General features: G+C 43.4%; 1 protein-coding gene across 18 annotated transcripts in view; it reads left to right on the plus strand.

Annotated features, from left to right (window-relative positions):
* RALGPS1 (Ral GEF with PH domain and SH3 binding motif 1) overlaps nucleotides 1-27,896 on the plus strand; it is a 313,313-nt gene that overhangs the window by 55,489 nt on the left and 229,928 nt on the right. For 15 of the 18 annotated variants that reach the window (XM_054520658.2, XM_054520645.2, XM_054520654.2 and 12 more), the window contains exon 4: nucleotides 10,451-10,501. The exons of 1 other annotated variant lie outside the window; for it this stretch is intronic. In XM_054520658.2, the coding sequence (XP_054376633.1) occupies nucleotides 10,451-10,501 (51 nt within the window). Of the gene's footprint in view, nucleotides 1-10,450; nucleotides 10,502-22,492; nucleotides 27,847-27,896 lie in introns of those variants that run through there. 2 more of the 18 variants (XM_054520663.2, XM_054520662.2) reach the window with 1 other exon arrangement.

Raw genomic sequence — 27,896 nt, forward strand, 5'->3', positions numbered from 1 at the left:
AGGCCTCCAGTACTCTCTATGGTCTGGCTAAGCCGCCTCTTCTGCCCCCACCTCCATGTTCTCCCACTGTCTCTTTCTTCCCCAGGCTCACCTGCATCCTCTGTCCTTTTCTTTTTTCAGTCTTCATGGCTCTTCCTTAGTTGTCTGCTCACTCTGTGTTCAAATGTCTGTCCTTAGGACTTTCGCTGGGCTAAAGTAGCATCTTGCCATCATTATCTTTCTCCTTACTCTGCTCTGTTTTTCTTCATAACTCTTACTACCACCCAACATTACATTATAGAATAATTTTTTTTTTTTGAGACAGCATCTCATTCCATCACTTAGGCTGAAGTGCAGTGGCACAGTCACAGCTCATTACAGCCTCAATCTCCCTGGCTCAAGTGATCCTCCTGCCTCAGCCTCCCAAAGTGCTGGGGCTACAGTTGCATACCACCATGCCCTGCTAATTTTTTTGATTTTTAGTAGAGATGAGATCTCACTGTGTTGCTGTGGCTGGTCTCCAATTCTTGGACTCAGGTGATCCTACCACCTCAGCCTCCCAGAATGCTGGGATTGCAGGCGTGAATCACCACTCCCAGCCTATATAATAATAAATTTTTATTTCATATCTCTTCCACTGGAGTATAAACTTTCTAAGGTCGGGAACTTATCTAACTTGTTCACTGCATTTTTTCCCAGTGCCCAAAATATGCCTGGCTCATAGTAGGTGCTCAAAACATATGTATTGCCTGAAAGAGTTCAATTCTTTTTTTTTTTTTTTTTTTGAGACAGAGTCTCGCTCTGTCACCAGGCTGGAGTGCAGTGGCAGGATCTTGGCTCACTGAAACTTCCGCCTCCCCAGGTTCAAGTAATTCTCCTGCCTCAGCCTCCCGAGTAGCTGGGATTATAGGCGCATACCACCATGCCCAGCTAATTTTTGCATTTTTAGTAGAGACAGGTTTTCACCAGGTTGGCCAGGATGGTCTCAATCTCCTGATCTTATGATCTGCTTGCCTTGGCCTCCCAAAGTGCTGGGATTACAGGCATAAGCCACCGCACCTGGCCAAGAGTTCAGTTTTTACAACAACTCAATGAGTCATATCATTAGCTCCCAATTTTCTGAAAAAGTAAGGATCCAACAGATTAATTTTCTTACATGGATTATATAGCCAGGTATTGGCAGAGCCAAGTCTGAAACTCTCATCTCCTAATTACCCGTGTAATGCTAGGAAGTAATAATAAGAGCAGCTCCTATTTTTGAACACTGATTATGTCTAGGTCTTGTGTTAAATGTTTTACATGCTTTATCTAATTTACTTTTCATAACAGCCTTATAAATTAGGTATAATTATTATTCCCAATTTACTGATAAGCGAGTCAACACTTAGAGAAGAAAGTCGTCTCTTCACACAGATAGTACATGGCACATCTGGGATTTAAAACCAGGGCTGTCTGACACTGTAGACCAGTGATTTCCAATAGAAATACAATGTAAGCTACGTATGCAATTTAAAGTTTTCTAGTAATTAGCCGGGCGCGGTGGCTCATGCCTATAATCCCAGCACTTTGGGAGGCTGAGGCGGGTGGATCACCTGAGGTGGGGAGTTCAAGACCAGTTTGATCGACATGGAGAAACCAGGTCTCTACTAAAAATACAAAATTAACTGGGCGTGGTGGTGCATGCCTGTAATCCCAGCTACTTAGGAGGCTGAGGCAGAAGAATCACTTGAACCCAGGAAGCGGAGGTTGCAGTGAGCCGAGATCGCGCCATTGCACTCCAGCCTGGGCAAAAAGAGCGAAACTCCGTCTCAAAAAAGAAAAGAAAATTTTTCTAGTAACTACATTAAAAAATGAAAGAGGTAAAATTACTTGTAATAATATGTTTTATTTAACCCTGTATATCTAAAATATTATCATTTTAAAATATAAGCAACATAAAATTATTGAAATACTTTATATTCTTTTTCTTTACAAGCTAAGTCTTCATAATCTGATGTGTGTGTGTGTAAGAGACAAGGTCTCACTATGTTGCCCAGGCTAGAGTGCAGTGGCTGTTCACAGGTTGAATTACACCACAGTGCAGTGCCTTGAACTCCTGGACTCAAGCCCTTTTCCTGCCTCAGCCTCCTAAATAGCTCGGACTATAGGCTTGTGCCACTGTACCTGGCTCCAATGTGTATTTTACACTTTATAGTGCTAGCAACATTTCAAATGCTCAGTAGCCACATGTGGGTGGTGGCTACCATATTGGACAGTGTAACACTAGAGCCTGCACTCTTAGCCACAAAGCTGTATTGCCTCTCCTTTAGAGGACGTCATGGATCTCGCAGGCTGATGGCCTAGCTTCTATATCCTATTTATGTATGTTTACTTGTACTTTTAAGAGTCATGTTTTTTAGCTTCATGAAAGAAGCAATAATGAGGCTTAAAAATCCCTTTATAGCTGTTTACCCTGTGGAATGGCAGAGAGTTAGACTGCATCATAGAAAAACATTGCCTAACAGGACTCTTTGGTGAGACTCAGGGCCTGGTTTTCTAGCCTCAGCCATAGGGTATTGCTTGGCTTGCTTCAGGCTGCCTTTCTGAGGCTGGGAAGACTGTATGCAAGGATGGTGAATACTCTTTGAGAATGCAGTGCTAAAACTTTGGCTGTCCTTGCTGGAGCTAGTGTGTCTTTAGCTTACATGTGAAACCAGGTCTCTGGAGTCTTTGGCCTCTGGGAAAGTACTGGAGTGCCTAGGTGTTAGAATTGAACCAGACCAACTGGCATTTTAGTTTCCTGTCTAGTGAAAGAAAAAACCCAGACATGAAAACCCACTGAAAGAATTATTTGAGTGATTCTGGGAAGATGGTGGTGGCAGTAGCATATTTTTAAATTCTCTCTTAATCCGTATTCCCCCCCACTGTGAACATTCAGAACAACTAGATAGCAAACCTTGAAACCTTGAAACCTTGAAACCCATGAACAAAATTGTAGTAAACCTAGGTGACAAGTTATCCTCGTCACCCCCAAAATACAAGTGGTTGAATATATACCACCAACATCTACAAGACCTTCAGGATATCAGCGTCTGTAGAGGAGAAAGCAGAATAAGCACTGGGGTATTTGATAGACTTGAGAATAAGAGAACCCCAAAGTTGTCAATAGGTATTTGCTAGAAAGTTCAGTGGGTCGGGCTGGGAATAGCAGCTGAAATTGGCAGGGATTTTGACTATTCAAATAATGGGTGAGTAGAAGGGGTCTGTGGAATAGCCATTATGACCTCTTGAAACCAGGCAACTAGGGGGTCCCTTCTAGAATGATGCTGCATACCTGAAATTCAGTATGGAGTGGAGTCAAAATGATCAGAAAGGATAGAGATAGTTGTGGCAAAAGATGATCTAAGAGTGTGTGTGTGTGTGTGAGTGTGTGTGAGAGAGAGAGAGAGAAATCTCAAGAAATAGTGGCTATGGTGTTGAACACTACATGAAAGCAACCTAAAACAGAGCTGTGTGAAGTTGGAAAATGTACTCTGAACCATATTGCCCTGTAAAAGCCCAGGAAAACTAATTTTGCATAAAAATAAGCAACAGGAAATTATTGCTGTCAAATCGCATTCAAAGTTATTATACAAAAAAAGAGACAAGAATCCCTATAGACAATGAAAGCATGCCACAAAACAGACAAAACCTGTAACTGTTTATTTTTAAATGAGCTAAGAGATGTTAAGATCACGCATGAAGAACATAAATCAGAAATACGAAAATCTCAGAAATGAGATGACAGAACTTAGGAAAGACTTAAAAATAAAAGAATTCTTTTGGAAATGAAGATTGAACTAGAAGGAACACAGGAACACAGAAACATAACAGGAAATGCCTAAAGGAGGAAACTTTTTCACATGAAAATAAATGAAGAAAGAATAAGACTTTGGGGAAAAGTGACAAATATTCATGATAGCCAAAGAACATCCAACATACAGATAATAGGAATTCCTGAAAGCAGGGAACAAAAAGGCAAGGGAACTTCACAAATAATTAAACTAAAATTTAGGAAAATGTTCATGAAATTAAAAAAAAAAAAGATTTGAAACCACATATTGAAAGAGCACACCATGAAGCCGAGAATGTCAACCCTAAATGGTCAATACTAAAGACATATTTTTTTTTTTTTTTACAAACTACTGGGTTTTAAAGGAAAAAAAATTATTTGGGCATTTAGGCAAAAACAGCAAATGACATATACAGGAAATGATTAGATTACCGTCAGTCTTTTTTGACAGAAACATGTTTTTGCCAAAAGGAAATGGAACTACACAATTAAGGAAAGAAAGAAAAAGTGAGCCAAGGAATTTATAATATATCCAGCAAAACTGACTTTAAAGTATAAAGGACACAAACAAACTGTTGTGAACATGCAAAGGCCTCAGAATCTTATTCCCCTGAGCCCTTCCTGAGGAATCTATGAGAGAATGAATCTTAGATAATGAACATAATTAGAGAACCATCACTATAAAGACAGAGAGCAGTAAACATGCAGTTACTTGTGGAATTAAGACTGAATGAGGGTTAAAGGTAGAGGGTATAGTTTGTAATGAATGTATGCCCAGATGGTAGATATAATATGACTATAGGATAAAGTAAATGAAAACTTACTGGATTCTGGAATCCTAGTATACTCTGTGTCCTTGAGACAAAATAGAAGAAAGGGGATACAGATATAGTACAGAAGAGGTTAAGTAAGTTTTTAAAAATGCCCTGAATTTGAATTGGAAATATTAGTATGAATTCTGCATTGTGGTCTTGAAATAGCATTTCTTACTAAAAGAACCCATGACTTCCAGAGAACTGGTTGATTCCAAGCCTGGGAAAGGACATGTTCAAGATGAGCCTGGTACATCTTCCCAGTACCCAGTGAGGAAGCTGTCAAGGCATAGGAGGGTCCGTGGCAAAACGACTCAAGAGCTAGCTAGAAGAAGCTCCTATTGCCGCATCATGGCACAATTTGAGCTTCAAAAGGATAATAATTGCAAATGATTGAAACTCATCAAGCAATGGGTCACCTTTCGATGATAATGGGACAGTTTATAATCTTAAAAGCTGGTAAATATGAGGAAAGAATCAAGCATTTGTCCTGCCTTTTACTTTTGAACTAACTACACTGGATAACCAAACAGTAGATGAGGGAAAGTGTCTATTAAATTAGTTCAGTTAAGAAAAGGAAAAGAAATGAAAGAATTGCAATATCATCATTTTGTAACCCCAGTGAATGAAAATATCTAAGCAGTGAACATCAATAGCCACTAACATTACAAAAGGAGAGCCATTGTGTGCCTCCTGATGAAGCAGTGTGCTGCCACCTGCGGTCTTGCCAAAGGGATGCACCTGTGTCTGATGAAGTCCCTGGGTCCAGCTGCTGTTTTGCAGGCACACCAAGAATGGAAGAACACATTGACCTGCTCCTTAAGTGTGGAGAACTTATGGCTTGGATTCTTCAGCAGATGTATTACAAGGAATATAAAGGGATGGAGAGAATATTTGTAGATTAAAAGAGATTTAAAAAGTACGTATCGGCTGGTGCAGTGGCTCACGCCTGTAATCCCAACACTTTGGGAGGCTGAGGTGGGTGGATCACAAGGTCAGGAGTTTGAGACCAGCCTGGCCAATATGGTGAAACCCCGTCTCTACTAAAAATACAAAAATTAGCCGGGCATGGTGGCACACACATGTAGTCCCAGCTACTCAGGAGGCTGAGGCAGGAGAATTGCTTGAACCTGGGAGGTGGAGGTTGCAATGAGCCGAGATTGCGCCACTGCACTCCAACCTGGGTGACAGAGGGAGACTTCATCTCAAAACAAACAAAAAGTACGTATCAGGTTGAGCATGGTGGCTTACATCTGTAATCCCAGCACTTTGGGAGGTTGTGGTGGGAGGATTGTTTGAGGCCAGGAGTTAGAGATCAGCCTGGACAGCAGAGCTAGACTCCATCTCTACAAAAAATTAAAAAGTTAGCTGGGCATGGTGGCTTATACCTGTAGTTGTAGCTTCTCAGGAGGCTGAGGCAGGAGGGATCACTTGAACCCAGAATTTTGAGGTTAGCTCACTAGGTATGATCACACCACTGCATTCAAGCCTGGACAACAGGTAAGACCTTCTGTCTACAATAGGTAGGTAGGTAGGTAGGTAGGTAGCACTTATGAAATTTTTAAAAAAGTGGACAGGGCTAACCTGTGATGTATAGGTGTATATACTTGAGTGATTAAATTATTTAAAAAACTTGAAGAAAGTCAGGATAATGGTTACTTTTGGTGGGAGAGAGACTTGTGATTGGGACAAGTCACATTGAAGAACTTCTGGGGTGGTTCTTTTATTCATTTTGATTGTGCCAAAATATACATAATATAAAATTTACTATCTTAAGGTTTTTCAGTGTACAATTCAGCAGTGTTAATTAAGTACATTCACAGTGTTATGTAACCAATCTCCAGAACTGCTTTCATCTTGCGAAATGGAAACTCTGTATCCATTAAACAACTTCCCATTCCCCTCCTCCCAACCCCCAGCAGCCACTACTGTACTTTCTGACTCCATGATTTTGACTCTTCTAGTTACCTCATGTAAGTGGAGTCATATAGTATTTGTCTTTGTGACTTTTCTGTAGATTTGACTTTTTGTTTTGTTTTGAGACAGAATCTCACTTACTCCCAGGCTGGAGTGCAGTGGAGCGATTTCGGTTCACTGCAACCTCCTCCTCCCGGGTTCAAGCAATTCTCTTGCCTCAGCCTCCTGAGTAGCTGGGATTACAGACATGCACCACCACACCCGGCTAATTTTTGTATGTTATATTAGAGACAGGGTTTCACCACGTTGGCCAGGCTGGTCTCAAACTCCTGACCTCAAGTGATCCGCCAGCCTCAGCCTCCCAAAATGCTGAGATTACAGGCGTGAACCACTGTGCCCAGCCTAGTTTGACATTTTTAAAAAATAAAAAGTTAAAAAAGCTTTAAATAAGTTACTGCTAGATTAATTTTCGAAAGGAACAGAACAGTTCCTAGGCCCATCCCCTGACTCTTTTCTAAAATTGCCAGACACGGGCTTTCTGTGGTTCTGTGAGTCAAAGCAGGAATAGATCTTTGGAGCTGATTACTCTGTTCTGTGAGCCCTCCTGGCCATGCCTTGGTGGAGTGGGGTAAAGCCAACAGCTTTTTTTGTTTGTTCATCTGGGGTCTGGAAGACCCTTACACTTAAGGTTGAGGCTGGAAAGAGGATTTAGTCAGCTACTGTTAGAGAGGAGAAATACTACATTTAACATATGCAAAAAACTTTTTTTTTCCCTTTTGGCTAACCAAGTAGCATTTCCCTTAAAAGCCTGGGTTTTTAGAGGGCCCTGGACTAGGAGGAAGGAGGAGATGGGAGAAGGGACTAGGCTTAAGGAAGCCATTGCCAGGTGACTAGCTTGACTGAACATCCTATGTTAATGCTTTATTTCTCAAAATAAGGATAGGCCATTACGAGACTTATGAGTGTTCTCGCTCAGCCCCACTACTGGCCAGATTTGCTTCTTGGAAACGAGAGTGGGAGGCTCCTTGTCTCATGTTTCTGCTGAGGCTGTAACATACCCCTAGAAAATGCCTTTTCTCTCCAGGAAACCAAGGTACCTCTCCTGAGGGAGGGACAGGGTGCTGAGATGGTCCCGAGAGCTGGCTATGAAGTGTGACAGGACCTGACCTCACCTCTTACCACACCCCCATACCCATACTTCCCACCCCCCTTTTTGGTAAAACTGAGTGGCCTTGAGGGTTCAAACTTCTGGGGAAGGATTACTCATCAGCAACCTCTTCAACATATGTTTGGCTTTTTAGTAAAATGGCATGAAATTGATAATCTGATGATCTTTATAAGTATCTGGTATCAAAATATCCTCGCTCTAGACACTGTATCTTTTTTGGTCAGAATTGAAAGGATAGAAATAGAGATTCTTCTGAAACCTCATTATGTATTTCGGACTAGCTAGTCTAAGTCTGGTGACCTCTGTTGTTGTTTGTTTTGAATAAAACACCTGAACACATTTTCTGACTTATGGTCTGAGCAGAGAGCAGAATATTTGAAACTTGGACCATCCAAAATATGTGAAATGTAAGGTCACTGCTTTAATAAATCATCTGGAAATTCAGTAGCAAACCCTAGAACTGGTGGCAGGATGGAAAGGAAGTTTTCTCATTTTCACATTAGCAGACTTTTGGTTCTTTTCCTAAATGACATTGCAAACATCCTGCCAGTTCTCCCGGATAGGGTGTTAACTTGAACTGCAGGGGAGATTTCCAAGGTCCTCTGAGCTTTCAGGTCAAATCTCCTGTCTTTACAAGGCCTTTCTGTTCCCCAGGATGGCAGACTTAATCCAAATATGAGAAGCACTTGGCTAGCAGTCTTGATGGATCTGGCAGAAGAAATGCCAGTCTGTTTGCACTGCTCAGGACATAGCTCTGAGCTGTGGAGCTCTAGGCCAAACATAGACCTATAGGCCTTCAGGGCTTACTGGCCACTCAACACCCAGATTATGAGGGCCAGATACATTATGCTGATGTTAAGAGTCTCCTTGACATCAAGAGGTGTTGGGTGGAACCTGGAGGCAGAAGAGCTCAGATTCCGCTCCAGTGCTTCCTTATTCCTGGTCCTCTCTCCCACCTCTTAGCCAGGCTGATGCCAGCATTTCACCCGTTTCCATGAGGAACACTAGCTCCTGGGAGAGGACAAAGAGGCTCTCCACTGAAGCCAGCTGCATGTTTTCCTCTCCACTCTGCCTGAGGATGGTCTGCTTTGGCCTGTATCCCGTGCTTGTCAGGAACCCAGTGACCTTGGACCACCTTTGAGTGTGTTGCCATTTTTCTCCAATATATTCTTAATACAGGGGTTTTTACTGGCTCAGTGGATTTTAAACATGTTCTTTAGAGCAACCTCAGTGCATGGGTATTCAACCAAATTAATGGTCCCTTATTTGCTAGCTTATGTATTGGTCAGGAACCGTAAGTTCACATGCCAGTACATGAGCCCATCTGTGTGGCTTCCGTTTTGAGACACACACACACACACACACACACACACCCTCCCTCACCCTCACACTCACACACATTCTCTCACACACACATACACTTTCATACGCACACACGTACAACCTCACACACACACTTACACACTTACACTCACACACAGTCACACACACCATATACTCTCACACACTCAGATACACACACACATAAACACACTGTCTTATGTATTTATTGAGCATCTGTCAGGTGCCAGGAACGCTACCTCTTGTCTTGAATTTTCACCGAGATCCCGTAAAATAGGGATTATTGTCATCATTTTCTAGATGTGGTACCTGACTGAGAGAGATTGTGTGTCAAAGAGAACATTGCCGTTAAGTGACAGTGTCCAGACACATACCCAAGCCCTGTAGGCTCCAGAGCCCATTTGTTCCCTGTATCATGTCATCCTGGATGGCCTGTGTTCAATGGACAGAGTGTCTTCTCACATTAAAGGCATCCAAAGGTCTTCAGCTCTCCTCTCCCTGGCGTGTCACAGAGGCATCTCTTAACTGACATCTGGCATCCCATGTGACATGGAGGTAGGTGGATCATGTGAAGTCAGTTCAGTTCATGCCTTGGTCTGAAAAATGGTCAGCATGATGCTTCCTCTTACTGTCACCAGATGAGGTTCTTATGATGGGCGCAGCCTTTTAACCTGATGTGTGTCTTCTCTATTGATGACATTGCTGCCTCTTAAGCCGGCTGTGGTGAAGGACTAGTTTTTTCCATTTCCAGTAATTTGAGGACAGATACTTAAAATGTATATAATGGAAATGTCATGGTCATGTAAAAAATTGCTATGCAAGTTCCAAATGCTTGCTCTCAGCTTCTGTACTTCTCTCATTGTGGGCTGGTGGAATAAACAGTTTGTGGTCCCGTGCTGGTCTGTGGGTGCATCTTGAATAGCACTCTACCATATAATTTAGGGGCGGTATCAATGACTTCAGAAGAAAAATATAATTTCTATAAGCCACAACTTTAAAATGAACTTAATTTATAGTAATAGTGTTTCTGTTTAGCATTCTAATTTTAAATATTGTTTCTACAGCTTTAAAAAATTACAAAAGTAGTTCATGCTTGAAATACAAATTCAAATAGTATGAAAATTTCCAAATAAAACTGTTCCCTTTTCTCCCAGGCCCACCCCCCAAACAACTTTTATCAATTCCTAAATTGAAAGTTCATCTCACATTCAAGAAAGAAGGGTGTGGATCAGGATTTATGAAGAGGGGGAAGGGATGGGAGAGGCATTTCAGAAATGTATCCAATTTTTTACTCTATTCGGTCTTGTTTTTTATCTCAAAGGGGAAAGTATAACTTTTATGAATATATATGACTGTATAAAGTAACATGATAGTTATCTTTGATGTACAGTATTTTCTAAAATTGATTCTCTTTTGTTGCAGAGCCAGATTACATTAATGGATATACCTGTGTTTAAAGCTATCCAGCCGGAGGTCTGTACTTTGTCTTTCTACTCTTCTATTAATGCTATGGGTGGGCAGTGAGGATTTAGTCAGCCACTGTTAGAGTGACTCCATTTCTCAGTTTCTCTCTTGAAGGCTCTATAAATGCATGTTATCGATTTAAACCCCATTCTATTCTTGATGGTGCTCATGTTTTTGAGCCCAGTATTTGGATTTTCCAGACAATGTCTCCTGTCTGGCCTACTCTGGCAGGGCTGGGAGCAGTTGGTACCCACAGGACTCCACGCCTGAGAGTCAGGTCTTAACACCCTCATTCCTTTTCCCAGGCTCCTCCTGCTGAAAATGTTTACTTTCAAGAAGTGATGTGAGGGAACATTTTTCTAGAAAGTTCTCTTTTTGTTGATCCCAGATTCTGGTGGTTGCCTTGTTTCTATTTTTGAAACCAGTTGCCATAGCAAACATGTACCTATTTACATTGAAAGCATATATGGGTCAGGTGTGGTGGCTCACACCTGTAATCCCAGCACTTTGGGAGGCCTAGGTGAGAGGATCGCTTGAGATCAGGGGTTTGAGACCAGCCTGAGCAAAATAGTGAGCGTCAAAAAAAAAAAAAAAAAAAGCATATATACATTTTTAGAAACTGCATATTCAATAAAGGGTAAAAAGTTGATTTTGGCCTTAAAAAAATTCCTGGAAATGTTTGGCAATTGATAACAAGGTTTTGGTTGTTTTACCAAGGGTGTGCGTATGTGTGTGTGCGTGTGAGATCAGGTAAACAAAAATCCATTTCAAAGTAGCTAAATAGGGAGGCTGAGGCAGGAGAATTGCTTGAACCCGGGAGGTGAAGGTTGCAGTGAGCCATGATCGCGCCATTGCACTCCAGCCTGGGCAAAAGAGCGAGACTCTGTCTAAAAAAAAAAAAAAAAAAATAGCTGAATAGGCTGAAGAGGAATTTATTACAAGGATAAAGGGGCACTTTACAGAATTCATGGGGTGAGTTCAGGCACCCAGAGAGCCACCAGGACACAGGCAGTCCCTACTTCCTGCTCCGCTTTTACCTCTCCTTCTCCTGCTTTCTTGTCTGATTTGACCTGATTTGGCCTTTCCAAAGGGCCCACGTTTACATGATCTTTAAGTCACCTCCCCAGACTGGGACCAGCAGATTTCAGTCCAGGCCAGCATAGTCATGTGTCCAGTGCTGGACCAGTCACCTAAGGCCAAGAGAGTATGTGGTCAACATGGGCAAACACTGAGGGACCCAGCCTTGTGAGTGAGGTTCAGACCTCAGAGGAGAGGAGTGTGGTTGGGGAGATAGATCAAAAAGTGCTGCAACTAGGGTGTGAATTCCAGAATACTCTTAACTTAATGCCTTTCTTCTTACAGAACTGTGACTGTCAACACTTTGACAAAGAGCATATCTTAACACAAAGTCACAGTGTTCAAGCCTTCCGAGAGCTGGCACCTAGTCTACTAAAAATTAGGAGGAAGCTAGTACCACTAGCTTTGTTCAGCATTTATGTGAAGACGTGGCAGTTATTTGTATTATTGTATTATTGTGTGTGTGTGTGTGCTTATGTCTGTGTGTTGTGTTCATTAGGGTTGGGGAACAGAGCTTTGTTTGCTTTTTTTGAATTGGCTGACTTCCATTCTTTTTCTGTTTTGTTCTAATGTGGTATGATCCATTTTTTCTAATCAAAAACAACATCAGATCACTACCTCTTGGAGCCTTTTGGTAGAATAGGTGTGTGATGGTTGCCTTAGTTCTCAGCTGAAGCTATTTCTGATTATGTTCTCTGCTTAGCTCTGATCTGGAGCAGTTTAGACATTTAGGGCTTTATTCTTCATCGGAACATCAAGGAGGGCAGCCCACCTGCCGTGAGCCCTGAACCTGCATGTGCCAGGAGACTGGGATCCTTGCCAGGCTGCTGGAAGGAGGGAAGCGGGTGGGGGCTTCTTCCTCTTCAGAGGCATAGCCAAGGCCAGACCAAGACTTTTCCCCAGGGTGCTGCAGTTTGGAAGGTACCTTATCAACACATATCTTAGTTCAAGTTGTGACAAGATGTTAGAGTGGAGATGTTTTGTTTTCAAGACTGTAGTTTGTAGCAGTGGTTCTTAATTGTGGCTGCACATCAGAATCACCTGGACAGTCTTGGAAACATGGGGGTACCCAGAGCCCCCTCCCCAACACTCCCCCACAGACCATTGAATCTGAACTTAAATCTCTTGATGGGGGTCTGAAACCTAATCATCCCTATTTTGTAAAAGTTGCCCAGGTAATTCTGAGGCAGAGTGAGGATTCAGAACTAGTTGCTTTGAGGTATCTGGAGAAACCCCAGACTTGAACATTTTGGATCTATAACGCGTTAGCTAAAACTGGAAGAGTTTGTTCCTCATTGTCAAAACTGTGGTCAAAGGAAGCACCCTGGGAGCTGCCCCAGCTTTTTTGCTGATGTTATTATCATTAGCAGACTGAAAACTGAAAATTTTCCTCTTGGGGATGCCTGCCATGTTGTGGCTGGACCACCCCAGAGTTGGAAGGGCATGAATAAAGTACAATTGTAAGTATTCAGAGGCCAGCATCTGAGAGCAAGATGGGTGCTGTGAGTGACCTAGGCTCCCAGGAGATCAGGAAACTTGTAGACTAGTGCCTTTCAACCCTGGCTGTGTATCAGCATCCACTTGGGAATTCTTTAAAAAAATTACAAATGCCTAGGCTTCAGCCTTAGAGATTCTAAATGCTTTGGTTTAGAGTGTGACTCAGGAATCTGCTTTTGACTGGGCACCCTAGTGGGTTCCCAGTTGGTTGAGAACCAAGGATGTAGTGATTATAAGACCGATAGCAATTTGCTTTGTGAAATCCTAATTTTCTAATTTCTAATTTTCTTATGTAGTGATTGTAAGACTGATAGCAGTTTGCTTTGTGAAATCCTAATTTTCTAAAGATTTTTTCTTGCCTAGTTACTAAGATTACCCTTAATTCAGCCCACAGAGATAAGAAGAAGAATATTAACCATGGACCCTGTAGCCAGTACTTGAACCAGGCCTGTCTGAGCCCTGACCCTAGAGCTCAAGCTCTCAGCCCCTGTTGCATGTGGGTGTAGCCTGACTCCTGCACTGCATAGTGGGCTCTTACCTCTTTTGATGTGGAAACAGCCATCTTACCAGGCTTCCATTGTGTAAGCAATATAGTTTATGAGCCCTTCCTAGGCTGTTCAGATCCTTCACAGCTGGAGAATTGATCCTGGCTGGGTTTAGATATGGTGATTTGGACTTCTGGGGTTGTCCTGGAAGGCATCAGCCACTTCCTAGCTGGTCATTTTTCCACCCTGGCTCAGGTTTCTGCTTTCCCATCATGCTGTTTGCCAACTCTGTGCTTATTAGTGAGGAGTTGGGGGTATTTAGCTTGAAAAAAGAAGGTACCTGAGGGACATGATTCTTGTCCTTGGAGATCTGAAAGACTTTGAGCAAGCTATGCGGAGTTATGGTGAGACCTGGATACTTTTGGATGGTATTCTGGATGGTTCTGGAAGAATAGTGTTCCAGGTAGTGGGATTAGCATGCACAGAGGATGTGGTCAAGGACACTTGCTTTGATGGAGGAGTAGGAGAGATTTGAACATAAAGGCTTCTAAAGCCCTCCCCGCCATGGGGGTCCTTGAGTTTCTGGTGCTTGTCTGGAGGGCAGCTCCTAGTGATGGAGTGGTGGGCAACACCCTTGCCCATGCAGGCCCTTGCCTCTGTGTCCTTGCTTGGCTCCGTAGCCCTCTGACCTAAGCCCTGAATGCCCAATGGCTCACTGTGCACAGGGTTGAAAAGGGGTGGGTGCTGATGTGGACTGTTGCTGGGTGGCCTGGGCTGTTTACATTTTCCTGAGCATTTACTGTGTGCAGGCTCTAGGCTAGGCTCCTTAGATGTAGGGTCTCATTTAATCCTTATCACAATCTTATGACGTACCTGCTGTTACTGTCTTTGTTTTATATATGAGGAAGCTAAAGCTCAGACATGTTAAGTATTATAACTTAGTCCATGATTACTGTAGTAGTCCTCTGTTGCTATGTAACAAATTACTCCCACACTTAGCAGCTTAAAATAATAAGGATTTATCTCTCACAGTCTCTGTGGGTGAAGAATCCAAGAGTGGCTTAGCTGGGTGGTCCTGGCTCAAGGTCTCTCAGGAGGTTGTAGTCAAGATGTTGGCTGGGACTGTAGTCATCTGAAGGCTTGACTGGGGATGGAAAGTCTACTTCCAAGGTGGCTCATGCACAATGCCTGGCTGTTGGCAGGAATCCTCTGTTGCCATGTGGAACTGTTCAGAGCCACTGAGTGTCCTCATGGCATGGCAGCTGACTTCTAGAATGAGTGACCCAAGAGAACAAGACAGGAGCCAGCAAGGACTTTTGTGACCTGGCTCAGAAGTCACATACTGTCATTTGCACAGTATCCTGTTAGTATCACAGATCAGCCCTCTTCACCAAGGAGGGCACTATACAAGAGCTGGACACCAGCAAGTAGGAAGTGGGGGACCCCTTGGAGACTGCCTACCACAGGCCTCAGGTCAGAAGGTCAAATACAGGTAGTCTAACTCCAGAACTTTCACAATTCTGCCTCTGCCAGTGCCCCAGCTATGTGACCTTGGGTAAGTCACGTCACCTCTCTGAGTTTTGGTTTCCTTATTCATAGAGTGGGGATAGTAAGAGTATCTCTGTCATAGGGTTATTTGGAGAATGAAATGAGATAATGCATATAGAGTACTTAGCACAGAGGCTACAACCTAGTAAAACAACATCAACCATTTTTGAATGTGTAGTGCATACCAGGCATTGTGTTGAGCGGTTAAAGTCTTTATTCAGAGTTTACTCCTTTTATTACTATTGTTGTTGTTGTGGCTGTGACTGTGGTTGTCACCCACCAGTGTCCCTTTGTGTCAGTCTCTGGCTTGCCCTAGGATACATGTCTTCCTGCCTCAGCCCCCTGCCCTGCTGTTCTCCTGTCTTCCTGCCTCTCAGATCCCCTTCCTCTCCTTCTTATTCTTTTAAAATATTTCTTCTTCTTCTTCTTTTTTTTTTGAGATAGAGTTTCGCTCTTGTCACCCAGGCTGGAGTGCAGTGGCGTGATCTCGGCTCACTGAAACCTCCGCCTCTCGGGTTCAAACAATTCTCCTGCCTCAGCCTCCCAAGTAGCTGGGATTACAGGCACCTGCTACCACGACCGGCTAATTTTTATAGTTTTAGTAGAGATGGGGTTTCGCCACGTTGGCCAGGCTGTCTCGAACTCCTGACCTCAGGTGATCTGCCCGCCTCGGCCTCCCAAAGTGCTGGGATTACAGGTGTGAGCCATTGCGCCCAGCCCTATTCTTTTTAAACATTTCTTATTGTTAACAATTTTGAATAGATATGTGTACACACATAGTGGGTTTATATAGGAAGAGTGGTAAAATGAACCTTTGTATACCTGTTACCTAGATCCAACAATTGCCATCTTTGCTTCATTTACCTCTTTTTTTCTTTTTATTTATTCCTGGAAATTTTGAAAGCAAATGCCTGACATCCTATTATTTCCCTCCTTCAAACTTCAGATGTAGCTCTTTAAAAAGTTATTTTCTACCATAATCACAATAGCATTATCACACCTAACAAAATTAGCAGTAATTCTTTAGGATCAAATTGGGGGAATTTCAAATTTCCCCAATTGTCTAAAAAACAAACAAAACCCACTAATAGCAGTGACAATTCCAGGGCCTGCACATTGCATTTGATTACTTGTTAGGTTTCTCAAATTCCTTTTGATTCTAGTGTAGTCCATCCTCCCTCTCCTCCCTCATGTGCTTAACTTATTGAAAGGTTAATCGCACTGTGTAATATTCTAAATTGTAAATATTCTGCTTCTCCTTGGTGGTTTAACTTGTTCACTTGTCGCCTATTTTCTTTCAACTAGAAGTTAACCCAAGAGGCTTGATTGGATTTTGGGTCAGTCTTTTTGGGAAGAATGTGTCCTAGGTGGTGCTGGGTACTTTGTATCACATATCACATTAGGAGACACCGAGTTGTTTTGCTGTGTATCATGTGAAGATTTATTGATGGGTACAGGTGGTGACTGTTTTATTCCTTCATTGTAAAGTTCCCCATCTACCTTTTACCTAATTATTTCATCTGTCAATGATCTTTGCCTGAATTGAGTATTTTATTGGGCCTAGCAAAATGGTGACTTTTCTCTCTTTTTTTTTTCCTTTTTCAGAGACAGAGTCTTGCTCTGTCACCTAGGCTCTAATGCAGTGGTGTGGTCATAGCTCACTGCAGCCTCAAACTCGTGGGCTCAAGCCATCCTCTGCCTCAGCCTCCTGAGAATCTGGGACTACAGACATGTGCCACCATGCTTGGCTAATTTTTAAAAAATATTTGAAGAGACATGATATCACTGTGTTGCCTAGGCTGGTCTTGGACTCCTGGCCTCAAGCAGTTATCCTGCGTCAGCCTCCCCAGTAGCTGAGATTACAGGCATAAGCTGCCACGCCTGACTCTTATAGCTGAAATTCTTAAGAAGAATTTTTCCTCATCAGCTAGGGCTACTTGTACATACTTAATTCTTTCCTTTTAATTATCAATTTTCAGAGTTAAAGGTAAGAGCCCCACTTACCTTTAATGGTGACTTGTGGGTGTGTAACTGCTTTGTTTTGTTTTTGGTGAGCAGTCTCTCTCCTCCGTCATAATGAACTTGTGGATGTTTATTATACGTCCTGTGTGTTTCAGTCAGTTATAGTCACCATTCTTTTTGGTACACAAATTGTCCTGTCTTTGACCAGTAGGATCCCTTTTATGTTGGCTCCTGTATCTTTTTAATGTGATCCCATTCATTTTTTATCACTTCCCTGCTTTTTGGCCCAACAAGATCCCCAGGGTTATGTTGTATATTTTCTGCTGCAGACCTGGAATTAGGCATTCCTTCAGGGGGTTTCTTTTAGTGGGGAATAATATTTAGAAACCATAATCTGGGTGAAGACTGCTTAGTATTACCGGGTTGCCATTGCTTTTAGGCCTTTGCCATGGACAGAGCTAGTAAACAGTTATTTTTTGAAAGGAAAGTCATGAATTCATAGGGTAGATGATATTATTTCTCCATAATTCTTCCTTCTCTCCATACTCCTTGTCATACCTTCACTGTGGGTGGTGTATATCTCCCCACCCTATTGACTTTGGGCTTGGCCCTGTGACTTGGCTTTGCCCGTGGAATGTGGGCAGCATGGCAGTGTGCAGATCTGGGCTGAGCTGCTGAGAGGCGTGGCAAGCTTCGGCCAGCTGTCTTGGAACTTCCCTTCTCCATGATGTACCGGTAACTGTTGCTTGTTTATCTTCAGTCCCCCAATGAGGACATTACAGTTGACCTGAACTGACCCGAAGTCTAGATTCCACACTGAGACAAGCCAAAGCCAACCTGGCAGAGCTGAGCTGAGCTGCATCATCTACAGACCTATGAGCATGAAATAAATGTTGCTGTTGTAAACATCTGAGATTTGAGGATTGTTCGTTATACTACATTATCTTGTAAAAATTTGACTAATATAATACTGATCTTTCCAGTTCAAATCTAACATTATAGAGTTGTTACTTAATTCCCTTGATATTTATATATTTTATTTTACAATGATAATTTTGGTTCCTAGCAACATTACTTACTTTTTTATATTATCCCATCATATATATGTAAAATAATTTAAAAATAATAATACCAATATTACTACTAATCAGTAGACTACTGGTCAAAGTTTAACATTTTCTTGCAGTTAGTTCTTTTACTTCTTGTCTCCTCTCTTTCCTACTACTTATACACCCAAGTAGGCCTCTCCCCTGGACTTTTCCCTTAAACGTCTTTGGAAGCACCAGGACAGAAAAGGAGGGTTATGCTAATTTGGTTCTAGAGGGTCTGCATACCGAGATACCCTGTTGTAATCCCAGTACCTGGAACACAGTACATAATAAATATTTGTTGAATGAGTGGAGTGTGAATGGATGCCTGAATGATAGGGGAAGCGCCATAGCAGAACATTATCTGGCTGTGTTTAGGCACACTGCCAAGCGAGGGGGTATGCCAACCAAAGGAGCGATATTACCAGGGTGTCTGTTTTGTGGTATAACCACTTCCCGCAAAGCAAGGGTATTTCCTGGTGAGCTCAGGCTTTTGAAGATTCACATTTCCAAATGCAGTTGATAACTGAGGGTGGAGCTGTGGCTTTTCATGACTTCAGCTGGTTTCTGCAAGGGGGACCACAAAGAACATCCTTTCAGGGCTTAGAGGAAGCCAGGCAGACGGTGAGTTAAGGATTGGCAGAGAGTAAGGAAAATGGAAGTTAAAAATATGGAACCGTAATTGCCCTGTCCCCTGGTGACTCTAACGAGTGACCAAGTTTATCAAAAATTGATGTATTAATGCAGATATGGCTTTGTAGCATAATATCTCACAGCTGTGTTGAACTTAGAAGTTATGGCCTAGAACCCCATTGCCGCTGTGGTGGATTGGGTTGCAGGGTAGATTCCTGGGTGGATTCATGGCTGCCAGGGCTCGGGGCAAGGGCTGCATTGTAAAGGAGGTCTGTCTGAAGGTCCTGGTGGCAGCAGCCTTCTAAAAGGGTATGTTTTCAAGGTGGTGTTTTGTCTCTACCAGAGCTCCTTACCAAATCTGTCTGTCAGTATGCCCAGTTCCCAGCCTATGGAGTTGGGAACTCCAACGCAGCGCAGCAGTATCTCAGAGGCTGGTCTAAATGTCAGAACTGTTTTTGTCATTAGTTTTAACATGGAGCAGCATCAAGGGGGAACTGCTGTTCTTAGAATGTGCTGAAAATGGGCACAGCCTGTGCTTTATTGAGCCCAGGGTTCTGTCAGAGCTGAGCTGCTGGGTCTGTTAAAGCCGCACAGCTTGAAGAGCATGAACTTTGATCTGATGAAGCTGAGGTTAGTCCCAGCCTCACCCCTCTAGCTTGGAGACTTAGGACAAGTCATGTATTTTCTTTATGCCTTGATCTTCTCATGTGTAAAGTTGGCAGGGGGTGGAAATCATAGCTTTTACCTTACAGTGGGCATGTAAAAACCTAGTACGGTGCCTGTACAAAGCAAGTTCCTAGTCACGCGTGGCTATCATTTCACCAATGTATAGTTTGAGTAGGCACTGTGGGTTACAGATGGGAGGTTGTTGCTCAGAATATTCAGGTGATGCCTGTGCAGGAGCCAGTGCCCCAGAGGAGGAGATACCTGTGTAGCAGAGTGTTTAAGAGCATGGTACCTGGGATCCTTCAGAGCTAGGTTCACATCCTGGTGCCCTGGATAGCTGGGAGGCTGAGGTCTAGAACAAGACATACACCATGGTGCCCTAGGGGCCCTGCAAACATCATGTGGGGAACTCACTCAGTCTTGGGGTTGCAACATTATCACTAGGCCTTGAAGGCTGAGAGAGATCATCTCTTATTGGTGATTTGGGGAGTCCCATGGGGGGCAGTTGGAAAGGGAATTTCAGGCAGAATGAATAACCCTTTGAAAAGACAGGTGATGTGCTCAGCAAAATTTAATACTACTTTTGGTGCCTGGTGTTCTTGAGAGAAGAAAAGGAGAACCTGTTCTTCCCTCAGTTCTGTGCTCTGCCAGGGCATCATTGCTATGGATACTGGTGCATGCCAGAGGCTTACCAGAAGTCAGTGTTTCATTCCCTTGCTGACTGGCAGCTGGGTCATGGGTGTACAGTGGGCCTCAGTGTGATGGAAACGAACTGCAGTGGGTACCAATTTCAGTGAGGTGGAAAGCTTTCCTAAGTGCTTGTGTTTTTTCCAGGCTTCTAACTGCCCCTGCCAACATTGTTCCATCTCCACTGTCAGATTTCCCAGTAGTCAGCCCTGCCTTCACTTATTTACTCATTCATCAGTCTACTGTGCTAAATGTTGGAGAGATGATGAAGGGGACCTCGGCACAATCCAACCTGAGTCAGGCAGATACGTAAATAAATAGTAAACAAGAAGTATTCAGGGGTAGGGGGGCTAGCATATCAAGGAGAGAGTGAGGGTGGGGATGGGCAGAAGGCAAGGAACATGTCCCACAGAAGGGATGTTTGAATAAGGAAGCCAGGAGAACGGGGTGGCCAAGAGCATTGCAAAAGCAGAAAGATTCAGTTGCATGTGGGTGTTTGGAGAACAGTGAGAAGTCTGTCATGACGGGAGAAGTGTATCTAGGTCTCTCCTGCAAGACCAGGACCAAAATCCAGAGGATGAATGGCCAGGAAATACAAGGACCAATGGTGAGGTCAGCAGCAAAGGAGGTGGCAAGAAAGAAAGAGCCCCAAGCCTGGTGGGGGCGAGAGATTCAGAGGCCTTGCACTGAAACCTGGACATACACGGCCTGGCATCTTTGAGGAGCGTGGACACATGTCAAGAGAGCCAGGTTGGGCCAGGCAGTTTGAGTTGGGCAGGAGAGGGCAGTGAGGCTTGGAAGGGAGGCTTAGACGTGCCTGACTAAGGAGTTTGAGCTTTATGTTGTTAGCCCTGGGCATTCACTGAGAGATTTAAAAAAACAGAAAATAGAGACAAAGTCTTGCTGTGTTGCCCAGGCTAAAGTGCAATGACATGATCATAGCTCACTGCAGCCTCAAACTCCTGGGCTGAAGCAATCCTCCCGCCTTAGCCTCCCAAGTAGCTGGGACTACAGGTGTATGCCACCATACCCAGCCCTCTGAAGGATTTTAAAAGGGGAGCACCATGGACAGATTTGTATTTTAAGACATTCATTTCACTGGAGACAGAACCAACTGTAGTCAGGGAGACTAGTTAGGAGGATTTTGCAGCAGTCTGCATGAGGCAAGGTGGTCACACTGGAGAGAAGGGCAGGGCCGGATGTTATACTGGTTGTGAGGCTGCTGCGAGGGCCAAGATGAGAGGAAGCAGGCTGTAGTTGTGCCTGGAGAAAAGTGGGCTGTCCACTTAGGGAGCAGAAGGAAGAACAAGGGGCAAGGAAGGATGCAGAGAAAGTGGGCCTAGAGGTAGGAGGAGGCCTAGTTAAGTCAAGCAGGGTGATCAGCAATGTTTTGCCTGTAGGGAGGGAGGCCAGAAGGGCCAGAGACAGCTGATGGCCTGAAAAAAGGCTGAAGGACTCAGGAGGCCAAGGTGGGAGGACCACTTGAGCCTAAGAGTTTGAGGCCAGCCTGGGCAACATAGCAAGACCCCATCTTATCATCATCATCATCATCATCATCATCATCATCATCATCATCATCACCGCTGAAGGACCAAAAGTCAAGAAGAGAGCAAAGCACAGATTTGTTAGGGGAAGAGGAGGGAAGCCAGGAAATAATGGAGGGAGGAGGATTTCAGAGTTCAGGGTCTTTGAGGTGGGGCGGCTCTGGTGACTGCTTGAAGGTGTGATGGCGGTGCCTTTGTGGAGCACAGAAGAGGTTGAGGCATGGGGGCACCCAGAAGTGAGAAGTTTAGTGAAGTGTTTGGAGATGACAACAGGAGAATGGGAGGAGGGGAAGACTCGAGCCAGAGCTACAGGCAAGGGAGCATCATGGTGGAGAGCAGACAACAGCGTGGAGGGGAAGTAGAGGGTCAGGACCCAGCTTGGGCCTCCCAGAAGACAAGCTGTGGGCCTCGACTGTGGGCCTTGGAGGTGAGGAACCAGAACATCCTCAGTATTTATTCCTGGGTTTGAGGCACAGACCAGGTGCTCATTGTTAGTGAAAGGCAGGCCAGGGGTGGTCTGGGTGGGCCTGCTGGTCCTCTCCCTCTTCCTCATTGTCTGTGGCCCTGGAGGGAACCTGCTAAGTTCCTCCTAAGTGTGTTTTAAGGAAAAGGCAGTTCTGGTTAGAATGAGGAGGTGGGAGCAGCATTGACAGAAATGTTTTGGGACAAAGGAGGCATTCTGCAGATAAAATACATATTCCTGTGGGACACTTACTCTAGGGGATTCGATTTCACCCTCCCTTCATCAGGCTGGAGCTTGAGACCTTGAGCTTGACTTGACCAGTATCTGTTGGGTCCTTTTCTGGTTTACAGAAAGGCTGGCCTGCCAGAATGGAAGACTCCTTGCAGAAGTCCACAGTTTCCTCCAGGCCACATGACACGTTGCAGTTCAGGAAAACACTGCCTGTGGGTCCAGGAACCTGACCTTCTGGCCTTTTGTCTGGATGCCGTTTGCCTGCTCTGAAGAAGCGGGCATTCCAGAAAGCCGAGGTCAATGTTGGACGTCAGACAAACCCTGTGTGTCTTTGCTGCTCCTTGGAATCAGTGTTTGGCCCTCGGAGAGGGAATAACGTGGCCAGCAGGCAGTCATTTGTAAAGTGGAAATTGGTTTCGCTGACATCATTAAAACCCCTCTCTCAGGTCACATGCTGGGCAGTTTTCTCAGACCATCTCTCTCTGCTACACCAGCCTAGTCTAATCCACTGCCACCCCTCCTCTGAATGATGGCAGCAGCCTTTTCATGTCTCCTCACATTGAGTTCCATCCCCCAGCCTCCTCTTTGGAACCAGAGACATCTTTCTAAAGCCAAAGTCTGACCATGTCCCTGCCCTGCTTAGAGCCCTCTGTGGCTCCCTACTGCTCCTAGGATGCAGATCCGCCTTCATGCAGCCTCCCAGGCTCTGTGAAATAGGCCAGCAGCAGACCTCCCGACTCTCTCCTGCTCCAGTTCACCACTTTGTGTGCACACCACAGCCTCCCTGGTGTTCACTCCTGTCTCAGCACCTCTGCACAGGTTGTGCCCTCTGCCTGGAATGCTCTGCTCTGCCTCTGGGAGATGATGAGCAGTCAGAGCTCTGAGGTAGTGCTCCTCCTTCTCATGCTCCCTCTCATAGCCGCCTCATACTTCTTACATATGGCACTTTTCACCCTCATACTGAAATATTACGACTTTTAAAAGTTTGAATTATGAATTCAAAGTCTGTCTCCCTCCTGGTTTGTGAACTCCAGGAATGCAGAGATCATGCCAGTACTCTTCATCCCTGACTCCTGTGATCTAATGCAGTGCCTGATGTTGTTTGTTATTTGTCGAATACATTTAGGATGTAGCAGTAGTAATAATACTAAAATCCCTTAAATCCTTTCCACTTCTATGCTATCTGCCTCTCTTTGTTCAAAAAACTGGATTAGGTAGTAGGGGCAGTCTTGGTGTCCACAAGTTGGGGCCAAGGCATAGAAAGGATGGCTCCCAGCATAAGACTCATTAGAGCTATTGTTACTTAGCACCCAAAGGCTAAACAGCTGTCTAATTTGTTACCGCTCTGAGTTCACATTTGTTATTTGCGCATTTTCTAGGAATTGGTCTGTTTTAACAGTTTCTTGTCACAATGGAAACAGAGTAGAAAAGGAATTCCCCCAACTCCATTCATTTCATGGTGGAGATAAAAGTAGGGGCTGGAGTTCCTCTCTGAGCTGCAGGACAAGACCTGCCTGAAGGGTGGGGAGAGGCTACTGGGGCAGGAGTCTGAACTGGCTGCACACACAGGCCAGCAGCACATTTGGTCCAACACTTTGCAACTTTGAGACTCATTTTTTTTTTTCCTTCTTGAGCATGGATATGACATTAGTATTGGTTAGAAACCAAATTTCCTTTTAAGTGAATAAATAACACAAAACAGAGCCTTTGGTGAACAGCTGTTTTCATCCATGGGGACTTGGCGCCTGGTTGGGATTTTTGTCTGCAAGGAAAAGAGGGTTTGTTTGAACTCTTGTCATAGGAACAACTGCTTGATCCCAGGAAGTTTGGGGTAGTGAGAGGATCATAAGTTTTGGAGGCAGGAAGGTCTGCATTTGAAACTTGGCTCTGCTACTCTGTAGCTGTGTGATCATAGGCAAGTTCTCTCATCTTTCTGTGTCTCTGTTTTCTTCTCTGTAAAGTGGAAATGATACCCATCTCATAGTGTTATGATGGTTAAGAAGATTGTGTAAGAGGGGGCCTAGAATGGGCCTTGCACATGGCAGAAACTCACAAATTGTTTCTTAATTTTTGAGAGAAGTCAGGGATGTAATAAGGAGAAAAGCAATAGGCAGCGCTAATAAGTCAAGCTGAGAAGGGCTCTGGGCTCAGCAGTATGTAAAGCTTCCCAAGGGTAGGACCTCATCTGTCATTGCTATATCCCTTATGGCAAGCAGTGAGTAAGCAGTGTCTGGTACATGACAGGATCAATACTTGTCAATACTTGTTTGATGAATGACAGGTGTGTAGAAAAGCATTTCCACCTGTATGGCTTAAAGCTTAAGAGCTTGGGCTCTAGAGAGAGAAGGACCTGGCTTTCTATCTCTGTGACCATGGTCAAGTCACTTAGCCTCTCTGAGTCTCAGTTTCTGTATCAGTAAAATGGAAATTATAATATGACTACCTCAAAAGAATTGGACATGAGGACAGCATGAGATTATTTTCAGTGTTATTGAGGTATAATTTACATATCATAAACTATGCATACTAAAGTCAACAATTTGATATGTATGTATCTGTAAAACCATCACCATCTCAATATAATGAACATACCCGTCACCCCCAAAATTTTTTAATACCTCTTTGCAATCCCTTCCTCCTCTTCCACTCCTTCCACTGTTCTTGAAATTAGGTAGTGTACATCCTTAAAGTTTGTTACTCTGTTTCAAAATTGTTCTGACTATTCTAATCCTTGGCATTTCAATATGCATTTTAGGATCAACTTGTTAAGTTTTACCAAAGAAGTCTGCTGGGATTTTGATTGTGATTGTGTTGAATCTGTAGATCCATTTGGGGAGAATTGACAGTTTAACGATATTGCATCACCTGAACTATGAAACACAATGTAACTCCATGTATTAAGGACTCATAACACAGTATATCACCTCATGTATGTAGGTCTTCTCTAATTTATTTTAGTAATGTTGTATAGTTTGCATTGTATAGGCCTTATACATCTTTTGCCAAATATATGTAGGATTTTCTACACAGATGATGATGCCTCTGTGAATAATGACAGTCTTGTTTCTTTCTGAACTGGATGCTATTGTTTCTTTTTCTTGCCTTGTTGTATGGGCTACAGCCTCTAGTACAGTGTTGGGTAGAAGTGGTGAGTGCAGATATTCTTGGCGTGGTCCTGATCTTAGAAGAAAAGTGGTCTTTACTCATTAAGGATGATGTTTGCTGTTAGCAGTAAGTTTTTTCATAGAGGTCTTTTTATCAGGTTGAGGAAATTTCCTTGTATTCCTAATTTACTAAGAGTTTAGTCTGGAATGGGTATTTGAGTTTTATCAAATGCTTTTCCTGCATCTATTGACATAATCATATGGTTTTTCTTTTTCAGTCTGTTACTTTAGAGAATTACATTGATTGATTTTTGACTATTAAACCAACCTTGTATTGCTGTGGTAAACCCCACTTGGTTGTGATGAATTATCTTTTTTGTATATTGTTGGATTTGATTTGTTAAAATTGTGTTTAGAATTTCTGCATCTGTGTTCATAATGGGGAATATTGATCCATATTTTTCTTTTCCTGTAAAGTTTTTGTCTGGTTTTGGTATCAGCATAATGCTGCCCTCACAAAATGAGTTGAGAAGTATTCCTTCCTTTTCAGTTTTCAAGAAGAGTTTGTATAGAATTAGTATGAGTCTTTCTTAAATATTTGGTAGATATCACCAGTAGAGCCACCTAGGTCTGGAGTTTTCTCTGTGGAAAGTTTTTTTTTTTTTTCTTTTAAATAGAGTTTATTTTTAATAACAGTTTTAGAGTAAAAAGCTTCCACTTTAGCTCCGGTCTACAGCTCCCAGCGTGAGCGACGCAGAAGACGGGTGATTTCTGCATTTCCAATTGAGCTTTGAAGAAAGTAGTGGTTCTCCCAGCATGCAGCTTGAGAACGGGCAGACTGGCTCCTCAAGTGGGTCCCTGACCCCCGAGTAGCCTAACTGGGAGGCATCCCACAGTAGGGGCGGACTGACACCTCACAAGGCTGAGCACTCCTCTGAGACAAAACTTCCAGAGGAACGATCAGGCAGCAGCGTTTGCGGTTCACCAATATCTGCTGTTCTGCAGCCACCACTGCTGAAACCCAGGCAAACAGGGTCTAGCGTGGACCTCTAGCAAACTCCAACAGACCTGCAGCTGAGGGTCCTGTCTGTTAGCAGGAAAACTAACAAACAGAAAGAACATCCACACCAAAAACCCATCTGTACGTCACCATCATCAAAGACCAAAGGTAGATAAAACCACAAAGATGGGAAAAAAACAGAGCAGAAAAACTGGAAACTCTAAAAAATCAGAGCGCCTCTCCTTCTCCAAAGGAACACAGCTCCTCACCAGCAACGGAACAAAGCTGGACAGAGAATGACTTTGACGAGTTGAGAGAAGAAGGCGTCAGACGATCAAACTACTCCAAGCTACAGGAGGAAATTTGAACCAATGGCAAAGAAGTTAAAAGCTTTGAAAAAAAAATTAGACGAATGGATAACTAGAATAACCAATGCAGAGAAGTCCTTAAAGGACCTGATGGAGCTGAAAACCAAGGCACGAGAGCTATGTGATGAATGCAGAAGCCTCAGTAGCTGATGTGATCAACTGAAAGAAACAGTATCAGTGATGGAAGACGAAATGAATGAAATGAAGCGAGAAGAGAAGTTTAGAGAAAAAAGAATAAAAATAAATGAACAAAGCCTCCAAGAAATATGGGACTATGTGAAAAGACCAAATCTACGTCTGATTGGTGTACCTGAAAGTGACAGGGAGAATGGAACCAAGTTGGAAAACACTCTGCAGGATATTATCCAGGAGAACTTCCCCAATCTAGCAAGACAGGCCAACATTCAAATTCAGGAAATACAGAGAACGCCACAAAGATACTCCTCGAGAAGAGCAACTCCAAGACACATAATTGTCAGATTCACCAAAGTTGAAATAAAGGAAAAAATGTTAAGGGCAGCCAGAGAGAAAGGTCGGATTACCCACAAAGGGAAGCCCATCAGACTAACAGCTGATCTCTCAGCAGAAACTCTACAAGCCAGAAGAGAGTGGGGACCAATATTCAACGTTCTTAAAGAAAAGAATTTTCAACCCAGAATTTCATATCCAGCCAAACTAAGCTTCATAAGTGAAGGAGAAATAAAATCCTTTACAGACAAGCAAATGCTGAGAGATTTTGTCACCACCAGGCCTGTCCTAGAAGAGCTCCTGAAGGAAGCACTAAACATGGAAAGGAACAACCAGTACCACCCACTGCAAAAACATGCCAAATTGTAAAGACCATCAAGGCTAGGAAGAAACTGCATCAACTAACGAGCAAAATAACCAGCTAACATCATAATGACAGGATCAAATTCACACATAACAATATTAACTTTAAATGTAAATGGGCTAAATGCTCCAATTAAAAGACACAGACTGGCAAATTGGATAAAGAGTCAAGACCCATCGGTGTGCTGTATTCAGGAAACCCATCTCACGTGCAGAGACA

This window comes from Pongo abelii, chromosome 13 (genome assembly GCF_028885655.2).
Source record: "Pongo abelii isolate AG06213 chromosome 13, NHGRI_mPonAbe1-v2.0_pri, whole genome shotgun sequence".
Classification (NCBI taxonomy): Eukaryota; Metazoa; Chordata; class Mammalia; order Primates; family Hominidae; genus Pongo; species Pongo abelii.